Here is a 24,851-nt window from a genome sequence, read left to right as displayed (position 1 = left end):
TGTAAACACTGTTATTGCCTTTTCTGCATTCGCCTGAATTGTTTTCATTTGCTTGCATATTGTTATATTTGGTGCATATTTTCATTCGGTTGATGGTATTTTTATTTTTTACTTATCCTATATTTTGGGTACAATTTTATTTATATTTTGCTTCTATGAGATGATGCACTTTAAGGATCAGTCTAATTTGGTGCAAAGATTTGTACATTAGCAGGAATGTAGCACAACATGGAGGTGGAAGCAGCGGTCTGTTTATTTAAATGTGAACGTGCAATAAAAATATGTTGTCCCTAAAATCAATAAATAATCGTGATCTTAATATTGATCAAAATGATCGTGATTATCGTTTTGTCCATAACCGTGCAGCCCTAGATTAATCTAAACCATACTGATCTTCTCTGGGCTCATATCCTCTTCAAGTGCCAAGATCTTGAAATACCCTGAGACAAATTAGAAGAGATAATATTCCTCGAAGGAGAGGCCAGACTGCCATGCTTCCTGTAGAAACATGTAGAATGGCGCCATCTTCTGTCCTTATTGACTAACTCTGCATGGTTTCACTGCACACAGGCCTAACTCACGCCACCAGGACTTGAATACGAGAGAGCTACCTCACCACCTGGGAGCGCCACCTCCTCTCATCTCCCCCAAACCCACCCCCCCTAACCCTCCCACTACACTCTGGAATCCCGTGTCCCTCATCAACTCTCCCTCACACACACGTCGAGCGTATGACCCTCCCTTCCCCCCGAGTCGTCCACCTCCAGGATTGACTAAACCCGAGTGCCCAGACAGGGGCCTTCCTTCTAGGACACCTGGCCTCCTCGAGCCCAGAACCTTCCTTGCAGAGCAGGAGAAGTTTAGCCAGAGCATTCTGAACAAGCAGAGGCTCTCTTTTCCCCTGCCTGCTCCCTTTGGAGAGCTCAGGGGCACTAAAAGAGCAGGGTCCCCAATGAGAGGCTTCCCTCAGTGTCCCGGGCGAGAACCAACACTGGTGTATGATCACACACTGCAGCAGCACAGAACTCTTCTGAGCAAACTCGACCTGGAGGAGAAGCGACGCAGGGAAGCCAGAGAAAAAGGTACAGTTTCCTATAGCTGTTTCATCCTTGTACTTGTTTTGGGTCACTAAAGCTGGACCAGTCCTCAAAACAACTTTACAAGTATCAAACCTTACAGTCAACTCCAGAATTATATATAATATATAAGTATCTTTTGATATTTGCATCAAAAATACAAAAATCATTCTCTTAAGAATAAAATAAATACCTTAACATGTTATGTAAATACAACTGACATTCCAAAAAATGGTTTAAATAAGTGCAAACAAATGATCATTCTAAATGATAAAGCCTTTATTATTTCCAAATTACTTTCAGTCCTTAGTAAATATTAGTAGTTGGGGTGCTGAGAAGTCTCTTGTGAAATTTATTTTATGAAAATGCTTTATGTTTGGCAAAATATTTAGTTAAAACAAACTGCACAGTATCCTTATAAGGTTAAGATCAAAAGATCACTCATTGCGTGCGTTATTTATTATTTAAAAATTGCAAAGCTTCACTAATGTTTTTTAATATAGATGACTGGTGCCAATAGTTCTGGAGGTGACTGTATGGGTTTTGTAAATATCTATTTGTTAAAAAAGAATATATGTTCTCATTTGTGTTTTCATTCACCTGTATATCTCATTCTGTGGTCTTTGTTTAAGGTTATTACTATGAGCTGGATGACTCTTATGATGAGAGTGATGAAGAAGAAGTGAAAGCTCATCTGAGGAGAGTCACTGAACAGCCTCCTCTCAAACTGGACCAGTCTAAAGAGGTACCACTCCCTCTCTTATCCCCACACATACTCCTCCTTCCTCTTCCTTCTCCTGCTCAGGTATGGTATCTCTCTCTCTCTCTCTTTCTCTCTGCCTGCAGAAACTGAACTTCCTGGCTGTGTTTGGACTGACCACACTCTCCAAGCGAGACGAGCTGTTGGAGAGAAAGAGGAAGAAGAGGAGAAAGATGATGAGGGAGCAGTCTCCAATACCTGTTCAGAGTAAATGTCAGACTCCGCCCACACCCACGCCCACCCTGTCAACCCGATACACACCCGAGGACATGGACAGGGCTCCTGAACTAGAGAACAAGAAACATTTCCTCAACATGTTCAACCTCAACCATGTCAGCCAAGAGCAAAAGATAGGTGTGTATGCACACACACGCGCACACGCACGCACGCACGCATCTATATTCTCAATGTCATCAGTATTTTCAAGTCTTAAAGAAACATTTTTGTGTTTCACCACTACAGAAAAAGAGAAAGTAATGAATCTACTTGATGCCATCAAAAAGAAAACGGTCACTCTTGACACACTCCGATATGCTACATACACACCCTGCTCCAGCCCTCCTACTACTGCCTCTGGTAGGACCTACAATCACTAATCACACTAACCACACTAATCTCACTAACCACACTAATCTCACTAATCACACTAACCACACTAATCTCACTAACCACACTAATCTCACTAACCACACCAACCACACTAATCTCACTAATCACATTAGTCTCACTAACCACACTAATCTATTCAGACAATTCCCCTCTGTGTAAACTACATTGCCTTCAGTGGTATTCACTCTTCTAACACCCCTCTTTAAAATTTTCCACCTTTTATAATTTTACAGTCTGGAAATGGAAGTACTGTTTGATTTACACAATATGTGCAATTTATTTTTTTTTTAACTGACACACAGATTAATGTTGCATAAATATTCACCCCCTTGGGTCTATACTCAGTAGAAACAGATTAGGTTCTATCAAGGAGCAGGTTCCTTCCAGGGCTCCAGTGTTTATATAGATTTGTTGTGTTTATACACAGGACTATATCAATATTATATTTATATTGAGGTCACGTGACACTTAAATTGCGTACACAGGTAAACTCCATTCAACTCCATGTGACTGGTTGCACCAGAACTAATTTATTAGGGGATATTTCATGTGTAATCTTTTGTGTTTAAATGTAAAGTTGGAAATTCACTTCAGTATTATGGCTTATTTTGCAGTCCAGGTTGCAGTGCTTACTAAATGTGGAAAAGTTCAAGAAGGGTGAGCCACGGTATCAGACTCTCTTTTTCTAATTGTGTTGTATTTCTCTGTCTCAGATCCTATAGCACCCTCCACACCCTGCAAAACAAACGGAGAACCCCACCCAAATTCCCGTAGCCCCACTCCTCCTGGTCCTACAAGGCACCTTCATAGACATTCACAGCCCACTGACCTCTTACGCCGTAAAGAGCCCCCTCCACTCGCCCCCTTGCAGGAGCAGTCTCGTTTAGGAGAAGACCCGCCAATCAGGAGAACACCAAGCCTGCAGAACAGCTCCAGACCTCCACTCGCAAAGCTGAAGGAGCGGCTGCATGGGGTCAATGGCCTGAGTGCTGAGGAGTTTGCTCAACACTTCCACCAGTCTGTACTGCAGTCTACACACAAATCCCAGCACAAACCCAAAGGTGAGGAGGACAGTGATGCTGTCTGCTGTTGTGTGGGATGAAAGTGATCAATTTTGCATCATGCTGAGTTAATCTACTTGAACTTTAAGCTGTGATTTCACACCTCTTAGAAGTGTGAGCCAGTATAAAATGAGATCTTCATTCTGTAAGAAGGAAAACAGAGCAGCTGCTAATTATTTAATGAAGTCACACAAAAATAATTTACTCGCTGTTTCCTAATTGAGAAAACCATTAAGCTGTTGTTTCTGCAAAAAAAACAAATCACACGACAAGAAGTCTGCCTGTGATTGCCTGTTTTTTTTTTTGTGCTCCCCCCCATTTCTTTTTTTAATTTTAATTATATTATACAGTTATATTAAAGGAACAGGTTGGCAAAATAATTACTTGATAATTTTATATTAGTTACATTGTCCATGTAGCGCTTCTGCAAAACTAAACATGCAAACATCAGACACACAAAAAAGTGTTGAATTACTTCTGAGGTTGTGCATATTTAATTTTTTTTGCCTGTGTGCAGTGAGCAGGAACCAAGTTGTTAAGGAAGGCTGCATAAATAAAACCTCATTGAAGCAGAATTTGAGATCTTATTAATTACTATGGTTAAGCACATTCCTTGTTAGCCTCATTGACGGGACTGATCTACCAACAGTGTCATCATTTTCCCAATGCTAGCATTGTAACATTATGCATTAGGATCTTACCAGCATTACATGTTCTTTTACCAGGAGGTATCCCAGGAGCCCCTGAGCCAAACCACAAGCTTAACAACGTTGTGCGTTACAACCCTCCAGAGCACCAGGGGGCGCTGAACCGACTACCTTACTCTTACACCAATGGCCACTCCTGCCACCCTACAGCCCACCATGAGTCAGGGCTTAGTGATGAGCGATCTGCTGAAGAACACTCCAGTGAGGAAGATGATGATGATGATGAGGAGGAGGAGGAGGAGGAGGAGGAAGAGGAGTACAGTCCCAAATGGAAGGGTATTGAGGCCATAGTGGAAGCATATCAGGAGTACATAGATGGTGAGTTCTGCTCTCAGATGATACTGTGGCGATCCAGTTTTGCTAATGCTTTGACTTCTTTTATGCCAGTACACTGATGTGTGTGTGCGTGCGTATGTGTGTGTTATTTCTCACAGAGAGGGATATAGAGAGTGAGGTTCTGCAGAGTGAGTGTAGGAGAATGGAGGCTCAGCACTATCACCTGAGTGTTAAAGCTGATCAGCTCTCTGTCAGTATGGGGGTAAGTTAATGATCAGTCTTAAAGCTGTACTATGATCCGTGTCTGTGTTAACATTTTAGGCCAGAGCTCTTGAAGTTAGGCTTTTGTGTGTGGAATCATACATGTCTCAGAAATCAAGCAGCACACTTAACACTAAATACACAGTATAAATAAGTGAAGGTTTTTTTTCCCTTGCACAGTTAATAATGTGCCTGCATCTGAACCTTCCTGTGTATTTTTGTGTCCTTCTGCACATTTCTAATAGAATTGATTGTATTTAAGTCTCACTAATACTCTAGTCCAGTTACCAAACGGACTCTGGTGCAGTAAATCAAACGTATAACCTTCTATTTGGATGCAGGCTGTGGTGGCCCACTGACTTATTTACAGCTGATTTTTCCCCAAATATGTGTCTCCCTATGACAGTGTATATTTTATAATGTACAATGTTTGTTTTCTGTTGATTTCAAATGAGAATCAAGAATTCATCAGTGTTATGATATACAACTGATTAGTTCCTAAATTGTCTGATTAACATTAATACCATTAACATAGTTATCATCACGCAGTTCTGTATTGTTGGAAAAACGGTTACTTAACTGTACACGTCCTTGTTGCTAGAGCGGTACCTTTAGTATGTATTTAATCTGGAAAGGAAACGGGTACTAGGTACCAGGTAATGGTTTCCTTACTAAACACACAAAGATTTACCCTTCAGGAAAACGCTTTTATTCTGACAGTGTAATTGTACGTACACGTATTTTTTTCATGAACTCTTTCACGTGATGCTTTCACTTTGGTTCACTAGGAGCTGTTATCCCAGAGGCAGCGGCTGGCGCTTGACAGGGAGCGAATGCAGGCTGAGCTCGAGCACTTCAGGAAGTGTCTGGCCTTGCCCACTCTGCTCTTACACAGGGGTCACTATAAGGGGCCGCTCCCGAGGTGATCCTCTCACCCTGCCCGCTCACGATTAGGGATCTGGGCAACCAGCACCCAGTTCCTCACCGGAAACTGAGAGCCCAGAGCTGTGCTGAAAGCTGAGGGTGAGACGGAGAACAGGATGAAGATGAAGCTGAGCTCACGGCACAGCAGGAGGATCGACTGCAGTCATACAAGCTTTATGTTTAACAACATAAAGAGAGACAGTCATTACCAGTGAACCAGTGGCTGGCCCTGAGAATCCCTTCCTCATCTCCAGCTTTAGATTCCTGTGTGCTAGAAGAATAGCAAATCTTACAACCAAAAAAAAAAAAAATCACCTAGCTGCTGTAGAACTGGAGAGTGAGGAAGCCCGATGGAGCATACGGTGACGACACAAACGCTCGAGCTCATATCCTTCTTCCATGCCACTCGGCCTGCACGTCAACGTGAACGGTTCTTAACACTGTGGCATACGAGAAGTCTGATATTCAGAACATTTCTTACCGATAGAAGCAACTTTGAAATTTAAATATCATTGCTTTAAAAGTGAACAAAAATATTGCTAAAAACCGGTAATAGATTTTGTACTATTAATAAATCAAACTGTTTAATTTGGATTTCAGTTTTATTCCCAGGCTGACTGGGTGAGGAGGAATGAAGGAAAGGAGGACAGAAAAATAACATGAAGGAAATCTGTAAATAAAGAAGGAAGGAGACAGAATAACATGCATATGGTGTGAGTGCAGTGCTAAAGCACAGTGTCCCTCCATCAGTAATGCTCTGTCTAATGCAGTGATATTTATTCCTCTGAGCAGCCAGTGGCACATGAGCTGTAATCTGAAGTCCTCCCTCATGCAGTTATTTCTAATCTTCACTTGGAGCCACATTTTGACATGTGAAGTGCCACAGTATTTTGGACTGATCGTTGCTGTACACAAGCACTTACTGACATGCTGCATGAGTGTTCCTGGACTGCACAGCGGTGTACTAACTGCAATGAAATGTTTACGCTCTGTGTGCTCTCGCCACAGAGAAGCATTCCTGTTCCCATCATGCACTAGGCGCCCGTGAATACGTACTGATGTAATTCTTTATAATGAAGTCTGTAATAAAGTTTTTAAATCTTGTTAAAACTAGGAAGAAAGCAGAGCTACATATGATTAGATTACGATGTAAGATTCCATGATATTTTAAAGCTGTGAAAAGTTTTAATTGTACCTTTTTTATCTGGATGAAGCGTGAGGTAATATATTATTATTATTTGGTGAATGTAGTAATAGTTATTTATGAACCTATTAAATCTGAACAAGAAAGCAACAAATGATGATGAATTATTTCTATAAGCATCCACTGCTTTTTCTGGCAAAAATGTACGATGATAACAGGATCTAAAGTTTTGTTTTATTTTGATTCCACGTAATATAAATTCAGCTTTGGTCAAACTTTACATTTCTAACAGCACAAGCTGATCTCCTCAGTGGAGCTGTGCTGTTTAACGTAGTCAACAAAAAGACAAACAATACTTTTCATCTACACCAGTTTTCCAGTTTAACATATTCACAATGTTTAGGCCTATATTATTAAATACACACACCATCTCCCAGATTTTTAAAACTTTCAAGTCTGACAACAAAAAAATGAAACAGCATTTAAGAAAGTCTTTATCCTTCACACACACGGCTGTTATATACCTTGAAATAGATATACTAGATATAGATATAATAGTCTTTGATGTGACATTTCGAAACGGCAGTTCATTTCAGAGCTTCACGTCTCAATCCCGAACCTACATTAAAGCACTGAAATGAAGTCAGCGTTAAAAGGAGTTTTGTGTAATGCACTACAGTGAACAGATATCAAACCTCAATAGACTGTATATAAATTACTTTCATTTACGGCTGCTTTAAACAGATCATGTTTAATAAACTCGTTTCGGATCAACGTTTCTATAAATATGATCGATCCTACCATGCGGATGTAGTAAAAACAGCCACATCTTCGTTCATGCTGAACCAAATACACTGATTGTCAAATACTAAGGAAGAAATCATGTGACTTCATAACCAAAGTATACTACAATTAGGTGTAATTAATGGCAACATTTTCTACACATCCAAAGGCTTTTATCCATAAGGCACTGAGGGATTTAGTACACATGAATTACAGCATGCATCAAACATCTCCTACTCCCCACATACAGAGGGTTAATGTAGCAGCAGGCACACTGGCCTGGAGAATAAAGTATCAAATCATTTCAGACATCTGAGAGAAATCCAGTACATTTCACTAGAAATACTGTAACAACATTATACCATTATAAGGAAAGAGATTACGATTGTTCAGAAACAAGGCCACATACAGCACAGCATTCAGGCTGCTTTCACACTAGCTGAAAATAGTGTGACATCAGACGATTTGTATTTCTTAAAATCACCACCAATCAGGCCACAGCTCAGGGAGCGAGAGGCACAAACAACATGGAGGACACATGGAGTATTTTTAGTGAGCGAATATAAGGATATTCGAGACTTCAACATGGAACACAAAGACTTCTTGTTAGAAGTAATATTAAGAAAACAAACGAATCATCGCTGTTAATAAACTGAGATCGATAAGCAAAGCCATTCCTTTGTGCAATCAGAAGGCAGGATTGGTGGTGTAATCTTTTAAGCAAGTTTATTGTATATTTAAAAATTTTGGGGTGAGATATTTATATTGTATAAGTATTCTACCTGAATTCATTTCTATTCCGTTCAAATTGGAGTCATCGTGTTATAAGGCGGGTTGTAAATGCCAGCAGGTTAATAAAACATCGGAAAGTCTACACTTCACTTTACTCCGCAACACTTAACGTCCCAGACTTCATTTCGTAGCCTTTGTGTGGTTATTGGAACCATGACACTAACTAGTGCTGTTTTGGAATAATGCATCACTCACACGGTTAGGTAAAACTGCTGAAAGTGCCGGCAAAAATACAGCGGATACCACCAACAGTATCACTGTCGTCATGGTTACACATATTTTGAGCTATTTTGTCTACTTTAGTAGTGAAACTTTCACAGAAAAAACCTTCACGATACTATTGGGTGGTCTGTAAATTGGGTGGTGTGATACAAAATGTGCTAAATGTTCTATGTCGTTGAACACATCTACATATAAAGACCAGGAAATGAAATGTAAAATTCAAAACTCTCGTCTCGTGTTCCTCTTTTGATCTCAAACCCAAACGTCTTCAGTCTACAGCAGAAGCAATTGAACTGGCCTTGCCGTTCCAGTAGTTTCAGATGGGACTCTAAAGGTGGCGTATTTTAATAAGTGTATGGTCTAACGATCAGAAAATGTCTCCAGCATTAAACTATTTGAAGAAGAATGTAACGTGTGCGGAAGTGAAACGAGCATGCACACAAACCTGTGGACGTCTCGACAGGTAGGACAATTACTCAGAACACCATCCAGCACTCTTACTGTAAAGCACAGTGTATTCGTGTGAAAGCAGCTTAAGGTTGCCTATTTAGAGTTTACTGCGAATTTCATTTGAGAAATCATTTAAAGGGAACACGACGAGCAAAAGTGTATGAACAGGATAAATTAATAAGTGCTTTAATGATGAGAAAAGGATAGGACTTTGATTCTTTACACACCATATGTCTTCTTTTTTTTTTTTAAGTTACATCTTCCAAGATCTTACATCTTCACTTTGCATAGTGATTTTTCAGAATATTATAAAGCATTGGATGAAAGAGAAACACCAAAAGAAATAACTATTAATAAAGAACAGCTGAAAACAGGTTTTCGTCCTGTAGTACTCGAGTGCTATTCGTTTGGTGTCTGCATCATTAATGCAACGTCTACATCAGTCTTGTATACGAGATCAGTCATGTCTCAGAGGTGAAGTAGATTTCTCACTCTGTACACTGTCTTTTCAACTGTAGCAAATTAATGTCATGTTTTCCCCAGAAGATGGCGCTTTCCACTCAGGAAACTGCACGAGAATTAAAAAACCAAACAATTTCTGGCAGTGTCCTTTAGCGATATTCCAAATGTAGTGCTGTGCCACTCATCCGTCTTTTTCCTTCCCACACAGTCAGTCCCATACTCGTCTCTTTGTCCTATATACAAGTGTCTCTGTGACCCCTCTGTGGACAGCTATAGCTGCTGAGACTCCACTATGGAGCTGGAAGCTGAACTGAGGGTTTGAGGCTGTGCTGCTCCACATCTGGCTGTGGGATTGAGGCCGTGTACTTGTGCTCTCTCAGATCTGACTGCAGGAGGCTGACTTGCTCGTGTGGATGCTTCATAAACAGGTGGCTGTGATCCACACGCAGTCTCGCTGTCAGGAAGGTATGGAGGAGGCGGGAGGTCAAACCACGGTGGTCGACTGCAGGTACAGAGGACATGTCACATCGTTGCAAACAGCAATAATTAACTCGAGGGAAGATCAGAGCTAAGACCGAATAAGCGACAGACTGTTAATGTGTCCTAAAATCTAAAAAAAACATTTAAGTTCCAATATGCAAATACAGATGCTTCAACATCAGTTTACCAGGAAAAAAAAAAAACGTCTGAGGATTGTGCAGCGTTAATGGTGTTTAAATATGCTCATTCATTCAGAGGAAGACAAATCAGAAGCCCAGGAGAAGCAAATTTATGTCAGATTTTATATGTTGGCTGTTATACAGTCTACATATAACTCTCCTCGACTGTTACACATATAGAGAGAAAATAAAGACATTATCCAGACTAGAATAATATCTTTTATGGGTAATGTGAGGATAGAAGACCAAATCTCATAGTTCATAGTAAAGGATAATGATATCCTCCTTCATTTTCTTCAGTCTGTATGAATGTCCCTAACTGGCCCATACATTCGCTAAAACAGGTAATACATTTATCACGTGTTCACCGTGTCATAGACTCTGTATTTCTTGAAGATGGTTACAGTGTACATAGTCCTGTGTTTTTACTTTTTGTGAATCCGTTAAATTAGTATTCAGTATATAACGGATTTATATAGTTTCACAATCATTTTACTGCATGGGACGTGTGTATAATAATGCAGACTTTGTCACTCACCTGAGGGGTTTCATTAGTTGTACTTACCAGACACTCCTCATTTCCTCATTAATATCAGCTTCAGTTCACCTTTCTCTGCATTACATCATTCTATAGCACAATAATCTGTATCATTACTGAGTGCCTCTGGCCTACCTGACATCCAGCACTGCCTGTGAGTATGAGGGTGGCGACTCGAGCGGGGCTCCTTGGGGGTAGAGCGAGCTGGTGAGCAGCTGGAGGCTATGTGCTGAGCTGAAGTGTGCTGATGGAGAGGAGGATTGAGGTCCTCTGTCCACGATCACCAGCCGGGAGAGCAGCAGTGGCTGGTGAGGGTGAGGGTGGCTTCCGCTGCGGGGCAATAACACACTCCGTTTCCTCTGGTGATGCAGCACCAGGGCCAACAGCGCCACCACCAGGACGAAGATAATGGCACTGCCTATGACGGCGTAGGTGATGCTGGGGTAGTAACGCAACCGGTAGTCCAACGTCACAAAATCCTGACCTGGAGATTCTGCAGGAGAAAATAACTGGTGCGTTACAGTACAGCAGGAGACACACTGATTTAACAGTATTAAACAAGAGATCAGTCACTGCTAACACTTGGTCGGTTTCGTACTGCAACTCTGGCAAAATAAAAAAAGAGCAATCAAGTGACCTGGTCATCTTCGCCGTCAGGAGCAGACAGAAATGATACTGAGAATCCTGAACTTTCATTTCTCTCACAAGATGCTTCTCTGTTTCTTTTATTCTTTACATGAATTAGACACAGAGCAAACCACTACGGCAGCACACAGAGTTATTACTCCAGTAATTATTTCAACACAAACAGACCCAGCAGCGTTGTGCTCTGACCAACACTGGTGCCAGGCAACTGTGAATAGCGTCTGACAGCTACTTACAGAGAGGAACAAAGAGCGCTCCTAATTCAGCAGGAGAGGGAACGCTATTAGTGATACGGAGACTGAGAAGAAAAAGAGACTGAGGAGAGAGAGAAAAAAGAAAAGAACATTTTAATTTAAGCGCATGGTGATGACTTGTGTGTGTGTGTGTGTGTGGGAGAGAGACAGAGGAATAAAGGAATTAATTGATGGCATGAAAGAAAACAAGAATAACAGACAGGAAGGAGGTGTAGCTAAGAAATAAAGAAGGAAGAAACGAAGAGGAGGAGAGGAACAGAACATGGGAAGAAGTATGGGAAGGAGAGTGAAGGACTGAACGACAGGAAATAAAGGAATGGAATGAAAGAAGGATGGAAGGGAAAGCAGGCAGGAGAATGAATGGGAGAAAAGAAGGGGAAAAAAGGAAGAAAGGAAGGGGAAAAAGACAGGAATGGAAAAAAACAAGAGCAGGGGAGAAAGGAAGAAGTGAAGTAAAAACGGAAATGAGAAAAGCAGTATGATAGCGAGACCAAGGCTCTATACATAGCTCCCAAAAGCACTTTGTGTCATTCAGGGAGATTTTTAAATCTGAGAAAGAAATTAAACTCTGCCTAAGTGAAGATTTACAGTCTCACCCAAAAGTTACAAAAGCTGGGCATAAATATCAATATAAACAGGGAAACATGGGTTGGAAAACACGTTTAGGTGACACAACCCTTGTTATGACCCTCTGTAAGATGATAAGGAGGATCTGCATACAGTGCCAGAGTAGTGAGATGATTCAAAACCTTTTCTCATTCCTCATTAACACATTAGCAATTTGTGTTGATCAGAACGTGCTGCTTTCCTGTATCCTCTACTCGAATCTCCACTTCTTTTCCTCTCCTCTACACCACTGCTAATGCACTGCCACTACATTCAATACGCACAGATTACAATACACACTGATGCACAGGCACATACAGTACACACACACACACACAGTCTTTCTCTTATCCAATCTTTGCATCCTTGCATGTATGTAATAGTAGAGGCAGTATAATAGAGGCAGTACAATAGAGGTAGTACAATACACACACACACACACACACACACACACACACACACACACACACACACACACACACACACACGTTGGTCAGGAGGTCCTTGAGGAATGTGATTGGTAAAACAAGGCTTGGAATTGGCTGCATCTCCTCTCACAGGCCACGCTGCACTCTGCTGCGTCCTTAACAGAAATCATTACAGAAATGGATTGTGAGTCTGCTGCTACACACAGCTACTGCACACACACACTGTCACTTATTTTGCACAAATCCTTCGCAGGATAGCAGCGAGACATTCTCATTCTGCTCATTTCTGTGGCCTAAAGAAAGCAAACTTCCTGCAGGGAGTTAGTGAACAGGGAAGCTACTCTGTCACACTCTTGTTTTTTCTCATTAGCAACCAGGCCAGAGTCTTTGATTATACACACTTTGTCCTCCTAAATGAAGTTCTTTTTGAAGGTGTGATGTTTTTGCTGGCCTGTGACTGCACACACACTGCCCTCCTCCTAGCCTGCTTTTCATTAAACCACCAACATGGCCAGAGACAAACCTTTTTCCTAACACCAACACTTCCTCCTAATATACTGAGGTAGTGGAACAAGCAGTAAGCCTGCGATGTGTTTCCATATTACTCGGGTATGGGTGTGTCAGAGTCTGCACTCACACCTGCTCACTGCATATATTTTGTATCTGGATAGTATCCTGATAAGATCTGACCCACATTCGTCAAAATCCATCTCTGCTTAGTGAGACTAAAACTGATTACACGTAATATTAAAATCAACTCATAACATTTTTTGCCCAATAAATTCCTGTTTCCATCATTTTGTGAGGTATTTTTTAATTTTCTTAAAGCTTTCTCTAAGCTCCAGTCATGAAGCATAGTTTTGAGACAGATATAGGTTGAGGCGTAGAGACAGGGAGGTGTTTACATACGGAATAATACATAACAGGATGTGCTGGTATTTAAAAAATAATCAGTGAGGGTGGGGTGATGTCATAATGCAGAGGGTTATTACCATAACAACATTGACTATTTTTCAATAGCGGCACATCCCGAAGTATTTTATTCCTCTTATACCGCGGCAATGAAACTTTATTTATTAAAGAACGTCATCATTTTGTATCCATTTAGTTACGTGTAGTGCTGTTAACATCCATAAAACAAGTTAGTTCTAGTCATTTGCTTACTAACCGCTATAAACATTTCAGAGAGTAGACAGTGTGAAGTCCTCTGTCCTGAAGACCTTCCTATAGTGGAAAACTTACTGTCACATTTCAAAGTGCTGCGACGCCTTCAATAACCATCTGCTTATAGAAAACGTCACCACATTAATGATTAAATGTTTTTCTTTGTTAAATAATGTTTTTAAATCTGTTTATTCTTAGGCTTAGTTTATGAGGGGAGTCACTATACAAGCTGTTACTATAGAAATGATAATACATTTGAACAAGCACATTAACATAAACCTGTGATCTGAATTACAGCCAGCTTATGGTCAGAGCTCTTATTACAGAAAATGAAATCAACTGACCAATCAGATTCAAGAATTCAACAGCACTGTATATTATCTATAAAGTTGTATACTATTTGCTAAAATGCATCTTAGACCTACTGACATGGGTTGATATAATCCTGCTAGCAGGTGGAATGTAAAATGTAACATGTATTGCTATATATAGTAATGCAAACAACTGCGAAGCAGAGGGTACGAGCACTCTGTGGCATTCAAGCAAGATGTGATAGATCGATGCAACTTTATGAAATGCAAAAATAAGCAAATCTGGCTCATGTTTTCGTTGATAGCAAACGCAAAAAGCCGGAATTGCAAAAAGCTGCTATTTAGCTGGGTGTGCAATTCTGTGCTCCCCTTCCCGTGAAATTTACAAATTGCACTTCTCTTTTCGGTTGTCGGGAATCCATAGTGAAGTGTGATTATCAGAGAGCATCGTGCTGGCAAACTCCCCAAAAGACAAAGAGGTTTGTTCACAGAGCTCAGATGTGGAGACCAGTCAGAAGTGTCGAGCAAAACTCACAGACATCCGACTCAGTACAGGAACTCTGTCTGAGCTCCACCACACACACACACACACACACACACACACACACACACACACACAGAGCCCCATATCAACATAGATCGTGATGCACTATGACAGCGCAACATGATTCAGTGTAAGAGAGAATAACAAAAACAGTCCTGCACAATTCCATCTTCCGGCTTTTGCTGTACTGTAACAATGTGCTTTATTTAACTAATGTGCACTCTGGACAATAAGTGGAAGGTATCGACGGAAAGAAAGTGTTAATTGTTATTGGTCAAGCTTCCATGCAGCTAACACTGAAAGCTCCGAACAAACAAGACAGGTGGAAAAAATCTAGTCATGGGTCATTTGTCATACTAATAGGGCAGCTGTTTTAACACTTTTGTGTACAAGCCATAACAGTGGCTTGTTGTGTCTGTACTCAGGCTAAAAATACCACCACTGAAGGGAAGGTAATATGTCAAAGCACATCATGGTATGTTAAGAGCACAGCAGCTGTCCCTTATTAAATGAACACCTACAGCTACGCATGAAAAGGCCAGCGTTTACATGAATGAAGTCTGACAAATTAGCGAATTCAACAGCAAGGCCCTGATTGACAAATATCCCAAATGTGTGTGTGCAAGGGCACTGTCGACTTCTTTGTAATGATGACATTTTTCCTCAAATGATATGCCCATATTCACCAAAGATGCACAAATCTGAGATAAACAACGATTAAAATATAATTTACACATATACTATTCTTCTTCTTCAGATTAACTCTAACTCTACACATGAATTCTAAGATGCTTGTGTATGAAAAGAGAGGGAGATTCATTGGTGACGTCGGCTGATTACAATACAATACAGCTTGAAATTTCTCTTTGACCAGACCAGCAATGTAAAAGACATACAATACAGCACAAATGTTAGCAACATCGTAATACAAAAACAAAACAGAACATAGGTACAAAAGAAATTAACACCAATATTAAAACAACAAATTTAGTCTCGTTATTATTAATATATCCTATCACCGTATGTAAAAATGAAACACTATGTTTTCAAAATATTAAAAAAAGATTTAAACACAATGCAGAGTAAAGCTATGTTGAGTATGACACTGCTTTTTATATTTTAATCTGCATTGAGTCCTCTTGTATCTTGTACCTTAAGGTAGAAATAACAAAGATATTAGGGTATTTATAATCATTAAGACAAACAGACAAAATTGTAAATATTGAGTAAATTAGTGTCTCAATGCACTAATCCTGCAATTATGATTTTCTGTCTTTCTGCTCTGCTTGAGAAAATAGTACGGCACATCCTGAAGCTAAAAGCAAATGTCAGCGCAGCAGATAGGCAGGGCAATCAGTGAGACGGCACTGAGTAAAGCGTCAGGACAGACAGCTGTGACATAAGCAGATTGCTCAGTGGACTGAGACGAGAGCAAATATGGCAGCCAGGATGTTCTCTCCAAATGTACATTGTATATTTCACTGAAGCTAGAAAATATTTAAGGAGGTACATGCAGAATGAACAGTTTGGCATTGAAAATAAGACTCTCTAGCTTAACGGATCTCTGATCTTGTATTAAAAATGCATTGGAATCCATCAGGGGCACCGCTAGGGTTTCTGGGCCCCCTGGCTAATTTGAACTCCGGGCCCCCAAGGCCCCACCACCCAATTATCTTTTTCTTGTTGCCATGTGTACAATCAATCATTATCAATAAGCATAACAATTATTGCATATTCAATAATAATTTTATAATTATTTATCAAACTAAATTTGAACAGGTTATTAAATGAACTGAAATTATGCATTTATAACTATATACAAGCAACTATATATACAGTACAAGTAATTAACACCATTGTGTACTCTCTCTCTCTCATACACAGACACTATAGAAACTCTGTCTGGATTTCTTATAAACTGTTGACTTGTAATTTCTTATTCCCCAAGTACCAAGAACAATGAACTTTATTATTATTATTATTATTATTATTATTATTATTATTATTATTAAGTTTCACACACCAGCAGCTCCAGAAAGAATTATGGAAATTAGTTAAACAGTGACAGGATTATTGAATCAGTGAGTTGAACTTGAGAACCAAATCGGTTCTATTCATGAATGAATCACTCAGACTGCTTTTACCAACGGGATTCTCCAATTCATTGAAATGAACCGACTCAAACAAACAATTCACTCATGAATCGGACATCATTACAACACGTCTCTCATAAACTCACTCGGGACAATTAAAGTAGGTTTATATGATTACATTAAATTTCGATCGAATCGTCACAGAAAGCTGTTGCAAGGCTCCGGAAAGCTTGAATATATACAACACCGGACTAGTTTTATTGTCGCTTGAAGCTCAATGCTCCATTACTATTGCCCGATTGCATAGAAAAACATACATTCTTGGAAATATTGGGTTCCAACTTCCAAGGATAAACATCAGGGTGAGTAACTGATTTTCTATTTTATGTTAATTATAACAGCTTCATACGGGCTCGCTTCACAATCATAGCACAAAACAGGGAACATAAATCACCTTATTTTTTTAAAAACTGGGTGACTAGCTGTCTTCCCCGTCTTGCTCGCTCCTCTTTTTCATGTTTTTCTTTCCTCTTTTGGTATCCCGACTTTGTTTGCACCATCTCTTGCTATCTAACTGACGCATGTAATGACTCACAACTATGAAGTGCCGCGCTTCAGAATAATCTGCGAACGTCTTAATGGGACACACATGCGCTAAGCACAGTCTGAGGGCATTAAATATAGCGTGCTTCTTAATAGATTATTGTACAAAGAGGCCATTTAAATACCAAAATCATACAGGAAGTACGGGATTTTGTTGGGCCCCCTGTCTGACCAGGGCCTATTCAGTGGCAGAAAGTTTTCACAAAGCATCTGGTTGAGAGGAGAGTTGAGCATTGGGATTAGAATCCCAGGGAATGCAACAAAAAGTCTCACAAGTGAGAGGTTTTTACTTTCATGTGGACACTTTCAAGTGTGGTCAGATATGAAGCTTGTAGGACAAAGAACGCCATGATCAACATGAATGTGCACCATGCCTGCCAACCTAACCATAACGCAGACGGTGATGGGAAACTTGTAGAATTTGGGAAAAACCTTGTCAAACTCCCAAGAAAGTCTCTCCACACGTTTCCTTTTGTAAGGTATGGTGCAGTGCTGCACAATGTATTTACAACATCCTTAGTAACTGCCTGGTCAGGGTCACAGTACTTTAAATTAGATAGAACCAACTAAATCATTAGAAAATGTAGAAACAAAAATAATACACTATATCGCCCAAGGTTTGTGGACACCTGACCATCACACACACATGTGCTTGTTGAACATTCCATTCTAGATGTATTCCCCCCTTTGCTATTATAATAATCTCCACTCTTCTGGTAAGGCTTTCCACTAGATGTTGGAGATTTGTGGCCATTCAGTCACTAGAGCTTTAATGAGGTCAGGCACTGATGTCAGGTGAGGAGGCCTGGGATGCAGTCAGTGTTTCGGTTCATATTAAAGGTGTTCAGTGGGGTTCAGGTCAGGGCTCTGTGTAGGCCACTCAAATTCTTCCACTCCAACCTTGGCACACCATGTCTTCATGGATCTCACTTTGCACACAGGGGCACTGTCATGCTTTCACATGTTTGGGCTGCTTAGTTTCACTGTGTGAGCGAAATAAATTTTTTTTTTTAAAAAAAAACAGTCCCATGCACATCTATAGTTGAGACCAATCATGAACTCAAATGATTTAGCTAAGGACTTGTCAGAACCAGAATTCACACACCATGCTGACAGTGCTGGCATTTACACAGTACCACTTTTTCCAGTATCGATTACTGAGTATTGGGGAAATAATACGGCAAACTAAGCTAATTAACCTCTTGTCAGTTAATATCACACGCATTCACAGCAAATATTTCTGTAGTATTAGTGAAATCTAATCTGATTGGTGCATCTATAATACACAAAGTTTAGTTAACAGCACCAAAAACACTGTGACATGGTGGCTGTTGAAAGGACTCTTGTTTAAAATCTATCTCTTTGTCCTACAGTGCAGAAACATGGCAGCTGCCTGCTTAGACATGGTGGTTTTAAAGAACGCTCTGTATCCCACTGGACACCTGCCTATAGAAATGCTAATGAGCACTCTGCATTGGATTAAACGCTCCCCTTGACACAAATACAGAGCACAAGAGCCCCTTCAGAATAAGTGCAACATCACACATATCCACACACATGAACAGATATTGAAATGGGATATAAAATGCTTTTAGAAGGAAGGACTCAACTGTTCATTGCACTTACTCATGCAACATGATTGAGAAATAAATGACTAGATGAAAATATGCTATGCATTCTGAAAATACACAACCTTTGAGAATAAATACTGCATTCAACAATGTAGGAAGGGTAACTGTTAGTGAAAATCATAGTTTAAATGAAGCACATGGTACTGTGATGCTGATGGCACTCCAGCAACAGGGGGCAGCATATTTCCACATGTGCCAACACATGCATCACGGAGCACTTTAGTGAAACTCTCCAAAAACAACACAACAAAAACAACAAAAACAAATAGAGTGAGGTAGAGAAAAGAGAGACCCTATCCAACATGGGCCATCTCTCAGAACACCAACAGGGTGGGTGTGCTTTTATCTGTGCTAAAAGAAAGGGTCTGCAATCTGCCTAAAGGACCTTCATACTAACTGTAACACCCTTCCAACCACATACCACCCACACACACACACTCCACAGCACTTGAGAATAGAATTCATTTCTCACTTATCCAGCAAAAATGCTACACGTCGTCATGTTTCTCAGCACAGAGAGCATATAGGAGTCCTTTAAACAGTAGAGATGTGAACATACACCCACACTGGTGCATGCCCCCTCAGCCCCCTCAGAGATGGATGGAGCTCATCAATATGACTGGGCCGTGAACACTGTCTCAGTGCCATGCTCAACGCCAAGCCTTTCATGCTCCATCTCACCTCCATTTCTCCATTATATAATAAATCGTCCACTCTAGTGAGTTCCACAATCTCTTTTACTCACTCTTACTCTTACTCACACTCCCACAGGCATATGCAATATGCAGATCTTCAAGGTAGTCATTTGCAAGTCATAGACATTGTGTTCCAATACAATAGTATATAATAGAACATATATACAGTCTTGAGTTCATCCAATTAAATGCTCTCCAGTATTTATATGTCCCAACTCTGGGGGTGGGTCTTTCTGTATAGCAGCACCTTATCAATGGCCCTGGGTCACCGGTTGCCACCTTGTGGAAGAACTAAATAGTGCAAAATAATTAAATACGCACGTGTGAACTGCACGTACAAAGTACGCACGGTTAGAAAAATCGGGAGGCGCACCTAGCATTCCTAGCGTACGTGTAAAAAGTGAAGCATACATTCAGCTTTAGTGTACCATTCTGATTCCTGCAGCTCTCCATTACCATCAGCTGACACTCGACCTCAACTCCATGTATGGCATAGCTCCAAAAAACCACACAGCATCTCGCGGTCTAGGATATCGTTCTCGTTAAGTTAACAGACATTAGTCAAGGCGGTGAGAAATCTCCACAGTTAAATGAAGCCCCTTGTTAAACTCTCTGCTGTTATCTGTGTTTATCTAGTTCACTAAGCTACCAAAAATTTGTTTAGATACGGTGGGGGTGTGGCCTATCTCAGGCCCTATTGGCTGTTGTGTAAATCCAGTCAACTTCACATACAGAATAAAAACACGACTCTCAAGCCATTTCACGGGGACCTTATTCATCAGTTAAAGGAATACTCATGTTTTTTTCCGAATATCAATCGAGCAGTGGTGTCTTATTACTGCAGACTGGAAACATTTGACGTTTCCCTTTAGTGAGAAAATAATGGAAATCTTGCTACACAAAACGCACTTATACTGGACATTTAAGGGCAGTTGCTGAATTCTGTCAAAAAATGTTTATGTGAAATGTATATTTTTGTGGAATGATTTCATGAATTATTTGATCATCAAGCTCTAAATCTGCATAATTCACACTTTTGGAAATGGCACTACTTACTAAGATGGACAAATTTATGGTTAGGGGTTTCCAATGCAGTGCGAATATGATGGTGTATGGATATAACAAAACCTTGAGGAAAGCATAAGTAACCAGAATAATTACAGAAAACTACATGTTTGTTTTGGTAAGACTTTCTGTCCTGTCTGTCTCATCCTAACACCTTTTTTACTGTTAGAGTGTACCGTTTAGTTTTGAATGTATATGATATATTCACTTTATTTCATTTTAAAAGTTGACTGATAGAATTCACTGACTATCCTGTAGAAACTCTTGTCCATGGTAGTAGTATTTGAGCTACAGATATGCTGAATAGAGATTAAATCACAGAGGAAAAAATGCAGGAGTGTTCCTTTAAATGAGTCTTTATTTACAACTCAACTGTAAGTGCATTCTCGATTCGGAGTTCAAATTAATTTCATTTTCAGTAGAACATCTGTTGCAGAGCTCAGGGAATGCACTGACTTGGTGCTGTATTGATTTGTCCAAGCTCAAAACTTCTTCATACGGCATTGTTCATGATTTACACATGCCTGTCTTGTTCACCTTAATCTCGTATATCTGAAAAACAGAATGAAAGCTACTGACATGCGTCTTACAGTGTGGTAGTAAGAGAGTATTGCTTTGTCTGAAAGCTAGAGCATTTTCCTAAGAACAAAGAAGAGAAAAGGGAAAGGGTCAAAGGTTGTGCTGGAGCCGTTAGGTTGCTTTGACTACAAAGCCCTTGCAAGGATCCTGTCGCCATGGTGATTGAATATGTGGGCACCCTGGTGGCGAAAGGTCCACACTCTCATAAAAGCCTCCTGCTAAAGAACAATGATTGCTCGGGGAGGGTGCAGCTATTTTTCACTGAGCCATCAGCAGGAGCTCAGCCAATCAGCAAGGCTTAAAGTTTAAAAGTAAACTTTCAAGCAGACTCACATAGAGGCATGCTTTACGTTGGACAAAAATTGATTGGTAGTCTACAGTGCAGTCTTTACTTCAAAAATGCAAGATTCTCCTATCATCGCTTGTCAAAATGGTGTTTTTAATATTTTCTCCAGCATAATGCAGTGCCACTTCTGCTGGACCACAACCTGCATCTCAAGCATGAATAATGCATTTCAGTTTAAAACCTGCTGTTCTACAGATTTCCCCTTTACCGACTCTTCTCTCCGATTCCCTACTTCGTCACAAAAGGAGACAAAAATGGCCTGCTGAACTAATGACTGGATTTCAGCCTTTCACACACAAACTTAAATAAGATCATTATCCTCACTGGCACACAAAAAAGACAGTCTGCCTTAATCGCCGGCATCTTAAAGACTGCCTTCCTAGATGGGCTGGAGTGATAATGACAGAAGAGGAGGAGACGTGTGTTAATGACGATCTTTTAGCCTCTCCAGCACCACACAAGCTCTTCTGTCACCTACTTCCTCTTAACCACACACTGTGTAAAGAGCACATTAGGAAGATACTTGTAATTTCTCATTAGACAAAGAGCAGAAAATGGGCACCATTTTCCAGTTACCCCAAATGTAGCTGATAACATATGCTTGTTACTGCACTGAGGCAGCAGAACTATTTCACCCAAAACCTTTCCCATTAATCTATGTCATACTCTTTCTGTCCCTGTGTCAAACCACACTATTAAGCTGAGCCAAATTATTTTTAACGAACTAGTTTTTATAAAATAGCATAAAAAGAAATTGCAGCTTTTCACTACAGCTCTAGTTTACAATTGGTGAGGCAGAGTGTAACGCTGTAACACTGTGGACTTTAACAGAAACACACAAATACATACACTTGGGCAAAGTCATTTTTTAAATACTCAGAACCAGGGGTGTAATGATACTCACTGGTCAAAAGTTGATTTGATTCATGATTCATGATTCAATTAGGTTCTCAGAATATTTTGAACAAAATTAGAATGAAGCAAAATTTGGACTGAAAAGGCTCATTTTAATTTCTGAATCGTAAACAATGTAAAACGATGTACATTTTTCTCTGTATAAAACTAAATACAATTTAAAAATGCTACGAACGGACGTTTATACTGTAAACAAAATGTACTATAGGTTCACCATAATCTTTAAACATAAAATAAACAAATAAATTGATAACTTCTCCCAAAAATGAATTGAAAGTCTCATTTGAATCATGAGCTCTGGAGCGGTGTCTGAGGCGTCACTGTCACCGGGAATAGTGCGCTGTAGATTGCAGCAGCGCGGGGCTGGTGGTGTTTGGAAGATACTGAAGAGCTTTTTAAAACTGTTTAAAACTGTTAACTGATAAACAACCACGTTACACCTTATAATGTGTGTTGGTCATTGCGATCTGGAGTGATCAAGTCCAGTGTGCTTGCTGTATATTTGTTTAAAGGTTGAGCAGATTAAGATCTCTGGTGTTCAAACAGCACAACCGCATTAGATGCACAATTAATAGAAAGCTGATTTCCACTATGTGAATCACACATTCCCACATCAAATATTTACAATGCGATGCATCCTGTCACAATGTATCGTTACACCCCTACTCAGAACTACTGCATAGAGTGCACTGTTTAGAACTAAATTATGCTGAGGAAAAGAAGTGATTCCACTGGATTAAAATGGCTGCCCATAATGTTACATGGTGGTAAGGTTTGGTATATTTTATACAGTATAGTTAGTCATACAGTGTCCTATACCAGTGTAGTCTGTTTAAAGGAATACCTCATTCTGAAGCAGATTAAATGCATTTCTACTGAAATATTTGTGATGTAATCAGTGATTCTGGTGCAAACTGTTTGGTTGCTGTTGTATTTGTGTTAGTCCTGTCAGCAGTTAGTGGTTGTGCACCACACTTATATAACAGGGGGATATTGCTTGCACAGTTACAATGTGTGTTTAATAAGAGAAATACAAAAATTAAACAATCTGAAAAATAAGGGACAATGGTTAGGTTAGTGCCTACAAACAAAAGACCAAGAGGTTCTTTTCTTACTCACCATTTTCCTGTGATTTTCCAGCAATGTCTTATTATTGAGAAATCCAACATAGAAGCATTGGAGACTTGGCTCAGCATGTTCATGATGTACAAGATGACAAGCATGATCAAAAGCTTTGGAAGCGGATCTGTTTGAGCAGAGTGTACAGATGAGGAGATGAGAGCGTTTGGACAGACTAAAGCACTAAAGCGCTGCTGCAGCACTCTCTTTAAGTAGAGATGAAGCTAGTGCTAAACCCCACTGGCACCACTACCAGCAGGGATTGTGGGTAATTTAGGGGATGAAGAAAGAAGTTTAAACCAAAAAAGTCTATTCAGAATTTAATTACAAAACATATATTGGATGTTATTGATGATCACATAGTAATAATTTATAGTGAAGTTCTCCTTTAGGAACTGGCACTTTTTTACACAACAAGACTTGTTATATACTAATTGTTCTTCTTCTCTGTTTTACATCACAGCTTCAGTCCAAAAATAAAGGAACCAAACATCAGACATATTGGAGCTGATTGACTAAACGTGTGGTGTTACATTAGATTTTTCATTAATCCTTTTTTCCTTGTGAAAGAACACTTTACATTTACAAATCTACAGTACTGACTGGACTCATGCACGTACACACAACTACATGAGCCCAGAATACTGGAAATACAGAATACAGAAAAACATGCCTATACTGTATATTTTTAAATTCTAGAACTACTGCGTAGGGTGCATCGTATTGACCAAGCCTAGTGAACAAGAAACAAATCTCCCCTGAGGTTCACACCAACCACTAGCACACATGGAGAAGGGAGGCTCACATCAAGGCCAACAAGAAACAAAGTGAAAACACAATCTTTGTTATAGAGACTTTGATGTTGCCCAGAGCTTCCAGAACAACAGCGAACAGTGAGGCAAGACAAGAACATTAGTTCAGTCCTGTGTGAGTCAAAAAATAAAGTCCCACCTCTGCCAAGTTTCTCAAAACTAACAAGAGAGGAAAAACAGGTCGAATGAGTAGGCTGTGTGATCCATTACCTTGGCAAATTTTGTTTGAGAGACTGAAATGTTTTGAAATGGACTGAGACATGGAAGACTTGAGACAGGTAGAAAAGTAATGATAGCTCTGGCCAGATTTGAGCTCC

At 40.0% G+C, this 24,851-nt stretch overlaps 2 protein-coding genes across 7 annotated transcripts in view; one reads left to right on the top strand and one right to left on the bottom strand.

The window, feature by feature from the left end:
* LOC128617681 (genetic suppressor element 1) overlaps window positions 1–6,309 on the top strand; it is a 56,677-nt gene extending 50,368 nt beyond the window's left edge. For 4 of the 5 annotated variants that reach the window (XM_053640814.1, XM_053640815.1, XM_053640816.1 and 1 more), the window contains exons 9-16: window positions 571–1,082; window positions 1,709–1,821; window positions 1,923–2,190; window positions 2,299–2,412; window positions 3,159–3,506; window positions 4,232–4,531; window positions 4,648–4,751; window positions 5,539–6,309. In XM_053640814.1, coding sequence (XP_053496789.1) covers window positions 571–1,082; window positions 1,709–1,821; window positions 1,923–2,190; window positions 2,299–2,412; window positions 3,159–3,506; window positions 4,232–4,531; window positions 4,648–4,751; window positions 5,539–5,676 — 1,897 coding nt within the window. In that variant the 3' untranslated portion in view covers window positions 5,677–6,309. The remainder of the gene's footprint in view (window positions 1–570; window positions 1,083–1,708; window positions 1,822–1,922; window positions 2,191–2,298; window positions 2,413–3,158; window positions 3,507–4,231; window positions 4,532–4,647; window positions 4,752–5,538) is intronic. The other variant, XM_053640819.1, reaches the window with a different exon arrangement.
* Window positions 6,310–6,881: 572 nt separating this feature from the next.
* The window catches only part of ldlrad3 (low density lipoprotein receptor class A domain containing 3), a 94,301-nt gene continuing 76,331 nt past the window's right edge, over window positions 6,882–24,851 (bottom strand). For both annotated transcript variants that reach the window (XM_053640827.1, XM_053640826.1), the window contains exons 5-6: window positions 10,860–11,217; window positions 6,882–10,029 (exon numbers count right to left, since the gene is read on the bottom strand). In XM_053640827.1, coding sequence (XP_053496802.1) covers window positions 9,798–10,029; window positions 10,860–11,217 — 590 coding nt within the window. In that variant the 3' untranslated portion in view covers window positions 6,882–9,797. The remainder of the gene's footprint in view (window positions 10,030–10,859; window positions 11,218–24,851) is intronic.

This window comes from Ictalurus furcatus, chromosome 14, assembly GCF_023375685.1.
Source record: "Ictalurus furcatus strain D&B chromosome 14, Billie_1.0, whole genome shotgun sequence".
NCBI classification, from domain to species: domain Eukaryota; kingdom Metazoa; phylum Chordata; class Actinopteri; order Siluriformes; family Ictaluridae; genus Ictalurus; species Ictalurus furcatus.
The sequence above is the reverse complement of the archived record's forward strand: the minus strand, read 5'-3'. Positions and strand labels throughout refer to the sequence as shown.